The sequence below is a fragment of the Vicugna pacos genome, chromosome 12 (genome assembly GCF_048564905.1).
Source record: "Vicugna pacos chromosome 12, VicPac4, whole genome shotgun sequence".
In the NCBI taxonomy this organism is placed as follows: Eukaryota; Metazoa; Chordata; class Mammalia; order Artiodactyla; family Camelidae; genus Vicugna; species Vicugna pacos.
In genome coordinates, this window is record NC_132998.1 from 53,607,205 (window position 1) to 53,618,054 (window position 10,850).

The 10,850-nt window shown below is 40.6% G+C and overlaps 1 protein-coding gene across 1 annotated transcript in view; it reads left to right on the forward strand.

Moving 5' to 3' along the window:
* Positions 1-10,850, forward strand: part of BEST3 (bestrophin 3) — a 36,983-nt gene that overhangs the window by 14,039 nt on the left and 12,094 nt on the right. The window contains exons 4-8 of the mRNA XM_031683340.2: positions 2,342-2,496; positions 3,802-3,879; positions 3,978-4,130; positions 8,346-8,426; positions 10,277-10,428. Of these exons, the coding sequence (XP_031539200.2) occupies positions 2,342-2,496; positions 3,802-3,879; positions 3,978-4,130; positions 8,346-8,426; positions 10,277-10,428 (619 nt within the window). The remainder of the gene's footprint in view (positions 1-2,341; positions 2,497-3,801; positions 3,880-3,977; positions 4,131-8,345; positions 8,427-10,276; positions 10,429-10,850) is intronic.

Below are 10,850 nucleotides of genomic sequence, written 5' to 3' on the forward strand. Positions count from 1 at the left end.
TAGAAATAAGCTTTACTTCAGAAAACACTATTTATACTAAATCATAATTAACATATAAAAGTATCCTTAAAATAAATAGTCAATGGGGTAAGTACAAGGATTGCACATTGCAGCATTTGATTTTTATTTTTATTTTTTAAATTTAATGAATTTATTTTAGGGGCAGAGGGTAGTTAGGTTCACTTATGTATTTTTAGAGGAAGTACTGGGGATTGAACCCAGGACCTTGTGTATGCTAAGCATGTGCTCTACCACTTGAGCTACACCCTCCTCCCCTTTTGCAGCATTTTAAAAGGCTTTTTTATTTTATTTTTTATTGAAGCATGGTTGATTTATAATGTTAGTTTCAGGTATACAGCAAAGTGATTCAGTTATACATATATATACATATTTTTTTCAGATTATTTTCCATTATAGCTTATTACAAGAAATTGTATATGGTTCCCTGTGCTATACAGTAGGTCCTTGTTGTTTATCTACTGTACATATAGTAATGAGTATCTGTTATTTCAGACTCCTAATTTATCCATCCCTCCACCTTTCCCCTTTGGTCACCATAGTTTGTTTTCTATGTCTGTGAATCTATTTCTGTTTTGTGAATAAGTTCATTTATGTCATATTTTTTAAGATTCCACACGTAAGTCGTATCAAATAATATTTGTCTTTCTCTGACTTACGTCACTTAATATGATCATCTTTAGGTCCATCTATGTTGTGCACCATTATTTTTAATAGCAAAAAATTTAGACAACTTAAAAGTCTATTCAGAAGAGGACTAGTTATATAAAATATTGTACGTAGTTAACTAGAATGCAGCCGTTAAAAAGAATGCTGCTGCTCTCCACATATTAACCAAAACAGACCTCTAAGATGTAACTTGAAAAATAGAAGCAAATGGCAGATATGGATGGAGTATAAAGCCATTTCTGTTTTTAAAAATTTGGCCTGTATGAAACCTGTGATATTTCCCTGGAAAGACACACAATAGCCTGGTTGTAGCGATCTCCTTCAGGGAGGGAAACTGGTTGGGAAAATGAGACTCACTTTCCCCATTACTATTCCTTTGGCCCTTTTGGATTTTTGTACCATTTGAATCACTAAATCAAAAAATTTTAATCCTCTTTTCTTGAGGTGGGGGGAGGTGGATAATTAGGTTTGTTTGTTTGTTTGTTTGTTTATTGTTTAAAGGAGACACCAGGAATTGAACCCAAGACCTCATGCATGCTAAGCATGCACTCTATCACTGAGCTATACCCTCATTCCATCAATCAAACTTTAAAAAAAATAAAAGGTCAAGTGTAAACTGTAAGCTTTTAAAGTACATCTTTATATGAACAAACCCTGGTACATAGCAGACATTTAATAAATTTTTATTAAATAAACCTGCTACCTTATTTCTCCTCTCCTGTTATTCAAATCTTTTCTTTCCTTGGTGCCAGGGTGGTGAATAACTAAAGTTTCACATAATAGATTATGCCTCGGCCCTGACTGAGTGCTAAGTGTGTGCTGAGCATTGTGTTAACCTCTTGACTTGTGTTCCTCATCTCAGGTAATTCTACAATTTCCCTGTGAAATAGATATTATCATCTCTCTTTAATACATGTGAAAACGGAGGCTCAGAGAGGTCACTGCAAGCTCAAGCAAATACACACACACAGACAGACACACACACAGAGGCACACAAAATCAAAGAAGCACTTTTAAGGTGTATGCAAAATGCAGTGGGGTCTATGAAGATAATACGCTCTTTGCCCTTCCAAAGGGTCTTAGCAGGGGAAACACTTATGTCTAATGTGACCACAATCCAAGGCAAGAGAGAGCATCGTGGTGGAGCCTGGAAGGGGAGAAACCCTAGGGCAGGAAAAGGAAGGAATCAAGGCAGGACTGGCCAGAGAGGACCTGGTTAAGTAAGACTCTGAAGGGAGGGGTCAGGAGGAAAAGTGTGATTCATGACTTCACACTATACTAAGTGCTTTGTACATTATCACCTTTTTACTTCTAATCCTACCAATTCTGAGTATGCTTATTTCCAATTTTAGATGAATAAGCCAAAACCTGAAGAAATCTTCCCCAGATGCTTCTGTTAGGGACTGCTCACATGCATTGCCTTGTATACTGATGTATAACTTTGTGTGTGTATGGGGGTGTGTGGGGGTTCTCGTGAGTACAAATCCCTTTTCTCTAAAACAAGCATAAACTACTTGAGGCAGGAACCTTTATTTTATTCTTCTTTAATATCCCCCATTATATGATCACATAGTAGATGCTGAAATATTTACGGAAACATATTAATGCTAAACTACGTCTATATCATTTCTAACTATTTTTATTTTGTCTAAAGGTTTTATGACAGCGGATGAGAGAAAATTATTTGACCACCTCAAATCTCCTCATCTGAAATATTGGGTTCCATTCATCTGGTTTGGAAATCTCGCAGCTAAAGCCCGGAAAGAAGGCAGAATCAGAGACAGTGTGGATCTGCAGTCACTGATGACTGTAAGTACATCGTAAACTGTCAGTAAAAGATGCTAATCAGAGACCAGCAGGGACCGGGATGCAACAGGTTGGACCTGGACAAGTCTGCTTTGTTCAATCCTGGTTCCAAAGGAACCGGAAAGACTGGGTGGGTATCAGAACCCTCACCATGCGGGAGGGCAAGGGTACACAGGTTAACTCAGGTTAATTGGTAGCTTAGAGGCTCTGTTTTAAACCGAATTAGGCTTTGTGATAGGCTGTGTAAGAAAGTGTTCCTTGATTGATCATCACTGCCTACCCAGGACTCTGAAGGACCTGGCACCAACAAGGCAGCTCTGCCATCCCTAACTCCAGAATCCGAGAATAAAATCTCGAGTAGAAATAAACCTCCCCAGTCAGTTTCCCCAAACTGGAATCTCCCAGGGTTAATTCAGCTTCCCAGACGCTCCTGGAAACCAAACTGTGTTTTCATGAAATGAAAGAACCCTGAATTCATTTGAGAAACAAATTTGTAGAAGAGCTGGGTAGATTTGTGCCATGACAGCCCTCTGCCTGGATTAGGCTAAAAGGAGTGAATGATTTAAAAATAGCTCCCCAATTGGGGGAGGGTATAGCTCAGTGGTAGGGTATTTGCCTAGCATGCATGAGGTCCTGGCTTCAATCCCCAGGACTTCCATTAAATAAATAAACCTAATTACCTCCTTCCTAAAAAATTTTTTAAAAATAGCTCCCAGATTAACATACACTCTTTTTCCCAGTCTTAAATAATAACTTGTGTTCAATAGAGGAAAAAAAAAATCAATGGGTCCCAGTACTTCCTGCTCCAGAGATACATTTTCTGTCGATATCAGCATTCTAAAGTCTTCATTTGTTGGGGGAAAGGTTAAGGATGTATTTAGCTCTTTTTTCTAAGATCTATAGTAAGCATGTTTTTGAAAGAGATAGAGAATCAAAAAATAATCTGCTTTCCACATAATTTACCAAAATGGCTAGAAGTGGCTTATTTAAAATATTAACCACTGCCTTCCCACCACCACTTTGGACCAATATATATGTTGGAAATTATGGATTCAGTAGAATAGGGGATATTCCTATAGTTCTGATTTATCTTAATATTTAAAAATGTCCAACTGTACTCATTTTTTTTGCACATTGCTGAATGATGTCGGTAGCCCATGATTTTCAAAATGCTCTTGTTGGGGTGGCCTTCAGAACCACCATTTTACAGGCATATTCCTAAAAGGTACGGCCACATTCTGAGTCAGTAAATATTTATGACTACACCCCTCATTTTAGTCACCCGTGTTTTCTCTGTTTCTGGCTCAGGAAATGAACCGGTATCGCTCGTGGTGCAGCCTCTTATTTGGTTATGACTGGGTTGGGATTCCGCTGGTTTACACGCAGGTATTGAACACCTGGCACATGACTTTCCTTTCTACTTGCCCGCTTTGCTTGCTGTGGGCAGCCAGCGCTGGGCTCTCACTCGGGTTTCTCTGTTTCAGGTCGTCACACTGGCTGTCTACACCTTCTTCTTGGCGTGCCTGATTGGACGCCAGTTTTTGGATCCCACCAAAGGCTACGCGGGGCATGATTTGGACCTCTACATCCCGGTCTTCACTCTCCTACAGTTCTTCTTCTACGCAGGATGGCTTAAGGTAGCCGACAGTCTCCGTGTCTGAGATCTGCTCTGTAATCTTCATCATGTGCCAAACTCTGCACACTGATCCCTAACTGAATCTCTCATTCATGAGTCAAAGGTAGATTTAACATTTATTAGTTCAGAGATGTTATCACTTTTCAACCGGAGATTAAAGTGACGGGGATGTGGTGAGTACTGTGGGACAGTCTGAAGCAGCTCATTTACGCAAAGACATTACCAGGACAGACTTTTAGGGCTATTGATTGTTTCAAGTCTTTGTGCGCTCCCATTAGGATCACGATGATGTAATTAAGGTAATGACCATAACTGCATTGATATCTATGCCACAACGAGCAACTAGGAAGAGTAAAAGAGAGTAACTAGGAATCCTTGTATCTCAGACTTAAGTATTAGGATTATGTTATTATCTTGGTTCTGCTCACCTCTGTAAATAGCTTCTATTTCCTGAAATTCCACTAGCTGTCCCACAACTTTAAATGCATCCCATTTTCAAAACCAGACCTGAGACTCAAAAGAATTCATCAGAAGTTCACGAACAATAGTAAATGCTGGAAAGGACGTGGGGAAAAGGGAACCCTCCTACATTGTTGGTGGAAAAGTAATTTGGTGCAGCCACTAGGGAAAACAGTATGGTGATTCCTTTAAAAACTAGAAATAGAGTTACCATATGATCTAGCAATCCCACTCCTGGGCATATATCTGGAAAAAACTCTAATATGGAAAGATACATGCACCCCAATGCTCATAGCAGCACGATTTACAATAGCCAAGACATGGAAGCAACTTAAATGTCCATTAACAGATGACTGGATAAAGAAGATGTGGTGGATACCTACATATAGATATCTATCTATAGATACAGATATAGATATAGATATAGAGAGGGATACAATGGAATACTACACAACCATTAAAAAGAATGAAATAATGCCATCTGCAGCAACATGGATTGACCTAGAGATGATCATACTAAGTGAAGTAAGTCAGACAAAGACAAATACTATATGATATCACTTACATGTGGGACCTAAAAAAAATGATACAAATGAACTTATTTATAAAACAGAAAGAGACTCACAGACATAGAAAACAAACTTATGGTTACCAAAGGGGAAAGGGTAGGGAGGGATAAATTAGGAGTTTGGGATTAGCAGATACAAATGACTATATATAAAATAGATGAACAACAAGGTCCTAATGTATAGCACAGGGAACTACATTCAATATCTTGCAATAATCTCTAATGAAAAAGAATATATTTATGTATAATGGAATCACTATGCTGTACACCAGAAATTGACACAACATTGTAAATCAATTGTACTTCAATTAAAAAAATTCATCAGAATAAAATCAGAAAGTCACTGGGGGAAAAAAAAAGAATAAATAAAGTCAGAAAGACCAGGATTAATGATGGTGTTTGGTTTGCCATGAAATTAAAAACAGGCCAGAGTATTGAAAACAGCTAGTCCAGTCATCAGGGTAGAATCTCATTTTTTCCCACCACCATCTCCCCCACCCACCCCTTCTTAGATATATATGTAAATATCAAATGCCTGAATCTTCCAGCTCTTTCGTACGTGACAGAAAACGATCAGAGACGGTGGCTTCACTAAGTTAATGGAAATCTAAGGACAGTTGGAAGATAACTTTACTAAAACAGAATTTTCAGATTTTTGACCTTCCCAGCAGCCACCTGCTGCTGGCATGGTCCAGGCCTTCCAGGTTGTGGCAGCATCTTCCCTGCAGATGCCTTTACTTTCATTGGTTTGAATCTTAACCAGGAAAAATTTATATGTTAGCATTTCAAACTATGCTCCAAAGAGTAGAGGCATGTGTTTTACAAATGGCAAAACCATTTTTAGCCAGAGGACAGTGACTCAATTATTTTTACCCATTTAAGATGGAGAAAGAGCAAGAGAGACCAACAGCTCTCATTTCCCATTAGAGAAAAAAAAAAAGTAGACTCCACTTTTATAAATGGAAAATCACCACAATTGGCCCAAACACTCAGTCACGCTGGTCTTTCATTGTCCTTTCCCCTGAGTTGTGATGAGCTTTTTGCCCTTCACTTTGTGTCCATGTGAGTGAGGTGTTCGGCCAGCCTGGAAGGAACAGTTAGCAGCTGCTGCCTTCCGAAGTGCTCTCTAAAACATTAACATTCTTTTCCTTTCCTTGAAGGCAAAGTATGAGAAGACAGTCTTAGCTCCATTAAGAGGTAGGCAGTCCTAAGAGAAGAGAGCTTTCCCGCCCAGTGGTCTGTATCTCGATTTCTAAACAGCTGTTTTGTCTTAACCATTGTAATATTTATAAAGCTTTTCAAAGTACAGAAAACCCATCTTAATCCTATGGACAGTGAATTATTCAGTATTTGCTGATGGGGCCTCCCAGTGAGTAGAGGGTATTTCTGTGGCATAGTCAACTCAGAGACATGGGTATCATTTTGGTAGTTAAACGTGGACTCTGATATGATATTCAGGACTGACCCCATAAAAGTGAACTTCTGGATATGACCAAAGTATTTTCAGGACCCATCCAGTAGCCCATTTAATTTAAGGAAAACCGCCGGCAAGAAAGGGTAGACAGGCCCTTGGAACGTGCAGTGAAGGACGTGGACGTGGACATCACTGTGAGGCTGACTGACACGGGGCCCAGGCCCCGCCACGGGCTGTCCCTCACAACAAGGGTCACGTACTTCTCTGTGTCAGTGGTTCTCAACGCTGGCCACACATTAAACCCTCCTGGGAGCTTCACCCAATTCTGATGCCTGGGCTCAACCTCACACCCATTCAGTCAGAGTCTTTAGGGGAGGGACCCAGCCATCAATTTTCTTTAAAAGCTCCCCAGGTGACTATGACATTCGGCCAAGGTTGAACACAACTGCTCTAAGTGGTGAGACTTAAATCCTAAAAAGACACACAGGTAGGTTTCTACCAAATAGTCTCAGAATCTAGGAGCTCAACTAATCAATGGTGACTTTATTTTATACACTTGAACGTCTTTCACATCTAGGCCCAGTGTAAAATCATGCACACACACGTGTCCAGATAATAAAAAGTAAAAGTAATTAATCAAAATGGAGAATAATAGGTGAGTCATACTTGGCATATAAATCTCTCATCAAGAAGGCTACTCAATTCAGGAACATGGTAAGACCATCTAATGTTGACCAACCATTGGAAGATACAGGAAGCTATGTAACTTCTGAGTAACTTACTAGATGGCAGTAAGTCCTTTACGGTAAAACTAAGTAAGACAAATTCCAGCTTTAGGACTTAGTCACTCTCTGACTCATTCATTTAGCAGTCGTGTCCGATAATTGTGAATCTCCTTGTCTTATTTTCTTTAATTATAATTTAACTCTTTCTTTGCTGTTTAACCTTTCCCGTGTTTACATGTTATCTGGTCACCTGGGCCTGTGTAAATTCTTGAAGAGCAGAGGCTATGAGACAAGTACCATATGATGTTACTTATATGTGGAATCTTAAAAAAAAAAAAGATACAAATTCTATTTACAAACCAAAAACAGACTCATGGACATAGAAAACAAACCATGGTTATCAAAGGGGAAATGGCGGGGAGGGATAAATTAGGGGTTGAGGATTAATAGACACACATTACTATATGTAAGATAGATAAACAAGGACCTACTGTATAGCACAGGGAACTATATTTAGTTTCCTGTAATAATATATAATGGAAAATAATCTGAAAAGAAAATATGTATGTATGTATATGTACAACTGAATCACTTTGCAATATGCTCGAAACACTCTACATCAACTACACTTCAATAAAAACAATTTTTTTTAAAAGAGTACAGACTATGTACCCCTCAAACGGTCTAGCACAGTGCCTAGCACGTCGTCAGTGCTCCTTCGATGTTCACTGGCTTGATTTGTACCTGAGAAGCAATCATTTGGCTCCTAAGCAGTACGGAGCTTCTCCCAGCTGGGGCCTGCACTGTCACCGGCAGCGGCACAGGCAGAGCCATGGGAGAGCATGGGGTGTGTGACTCGCAGGTGTGTGATTCGCGGTCTCACAGTCCCGCCTCGCTTGCTCTCAAATACCTGTGTCTGCAGAACAGCCGACTCCCCTCCTGGCTTCCTGTTACGAGAGAAAGCAGAGAGTGAAACAGGAATCCTCTTCAACCTCCATTCTCGGTCCTCACGAGCACCATGGCAGACCTATCCTTTGTTCTCCGTTGCAGGTAGCGGAGCAGCTCATCAACCCTTTTGGAGAAGATGATGATGATTTTGAAACTAACTGGTGCATTGACAGAAACCTGCAGGTGAGGGGAGCTTTTCTTTCCCTTATGAACATTAATAATAAATCACATGTGATGTTTTGAATCTAAACAAGCCCTAAATGCAGCCCCCTGAACTTGAGGGCTTCAGCCTCAGATGAAAGAAGTTTGGCTATTAAGTACGTTGTGTCAAGGTCCTTTTGGAACCTCACAGGTCCTGGATCTCAGTGCCAGTGAAATTTAGACCCTTTGAAGTAGAATTTCAAGCCAGTTTTCTTTGTAAGTTTCTTTATTAGCTTTACATAGCTTCTTCCAACTTAGTACAGAATAATATTTTAATTCATTCTTTATTCTGTTTCCTATTGTCACCTAAAAAGGTTAACAGTGACATAAAACAGCGGCCAGACACAATCCAGTGCGAGTTCCCAAGCTCATGTCATGTAGGTCCCTACACTCAGACGTCCAGCAGCTGGATACTGGGAACACGGGTCACACTAGCCCATGTCTCAAATCTTGAACTGCACCAAATGGACCCCATGGGGCCTTTACCCCGAGGCATTATTCCAGAGAGGTTTTTCATGAAGAAGCAGCATAAGAGAATTTTCATTTTAGGCAAGACTCTCCTCAGACCATTCTCTTCTCTGAGAATCACAGGCTGAGAAAGGCCTTCAAGTTGTTAATTGATTTCAAGCCCTTGCTCAGCTCTTAAACAGGGTCACACACGTCACCATAGATCACTGTCTGTTCACAAACTGGCCCCGTACACAGAGGGCAAGGAGAGACCAGAGAAAAAGGCAGACCATTCCAGACTGGTAGGTGGGAGGTTTAATAAGCAAGGGAGCCTACTTAAGAGGCTTGTCTTGGGTGGATGTGAGATGAACAGAACTCCACACCTACCTGCCAGGATCTCAAAAATTGATACAGAGGCCTTACTGGGGTTCACTTAGGTATTCAGTCCAGACAGTCTCAAAACACATTACTCTCTCAAGGTTGCGTCCTTAAAGCAGCTCCCACCATGGGAACGGTAGGTGGAATGGACATTCCAAGGATGGTGGAGAGGAGCCTCTGATTGCCCTGGTCCAGCTCACAGCTCACCGGGCAAGTCACGACCTCTAGATGACCTCCAACAATCGCACTGTCAGCCAGTTAAGGAGGAAGCGTAACGCGCACGTCACTCACTTTGTGTAAAAATGGGATTCCCAGAGGATTAATAATTTATTCACGCATCATTTTGTCAAAGTCAAGAGGAGAGACCACTATAACCCCGAGTGGTATAGGCGTGTTGATAGACTTTTGTAAACAAACAAAAATTCAGGGCACAGAAGAAATGATATCAAGAATAAATGTGTCTTGCGGGGACGGTATAGCTCGGCGGCAGAGCTCACACTTAGCGTGCATGAGGTCCTGGGTTCAATCCCCAGTACCTCCATAAAAAAAAGAAGAAGAAGAAGAAGAAAGAGAAGAAGAAACGTACTTATTGGATCGATGAAAGGGGCTATGGAAATCTTCGACTTCTTGTAACATCTGGGATTACGTGGTTGCTGTCAGAATAGCCACTAGACAGTAAGGTAACTTTGAGCAAAGAAGGAAAAGGTGTCTTTCCTGCCTCTGATAAGATGCACCTCCACTGTGGGGCATGGGGTTTGATGAACCTAGTCTGGGCAGTCTTACGGCCCCACTGACCCCCATTGCCAAGTGGTCTCGTGCAGTAAGTGCCATGTACAACTCACTGTAGCAGCCCTGGTTATAGCAAAGACGAACTGTAGACATTTGTACATTCACTCATTCAGACTGTGTTCTACCTCACTCCAAACCCCATCCACGCACTGGAACTTATTCTCTTCCTTTATACAATTCACACGTGAATTATTCTAACACGGTAACGGTGGTTTTAGGTGTCCCTTTTAGCCGTGGATGAAATGCACATGAGCTTACCCAAGATGAAGAAGGACATTTACTGGGATGATTCTGCTGCTCGACCGCCGTACACGCTGGCAGCTGCTGACTACTGCATACCCTCGTTCCTGGGGTCAACAATCCAAATGGGGTGAGTGCATTTTAAAAACCATCCATATTTGGGAAATCAGTAGGTCACTGTTCTGATCTCTTTATGCTCCAGTCTTGAAGTTACTTTCATGAGAACTCTCAATGATTTGTATCTTTTAATGGTAGCCTTTTCAAATTTTCAGACATAATTAATAAGGCCAAGAGAGTGAGAAAGTAAAGAGATTATAGTTTCTGGTTGGTTTAAATAGGGGGTGGGTGTGTGTGTGTGTCTGTGTGTGTGTCTGTGTCTATATGTGTGTCTGTGTGTGTGTGTGTGTGTGTTTGGAGGTAATTTGCATGTTACCTTGCTCTTATACCACAGCAAACTTTCCAATAGTCATAAAACTATTCTCTTCTTCCCCTCCACCTTGAAGAGTGGTTCATTTAATTATAAAATTGTTTATTACTTAATTATGACTATCA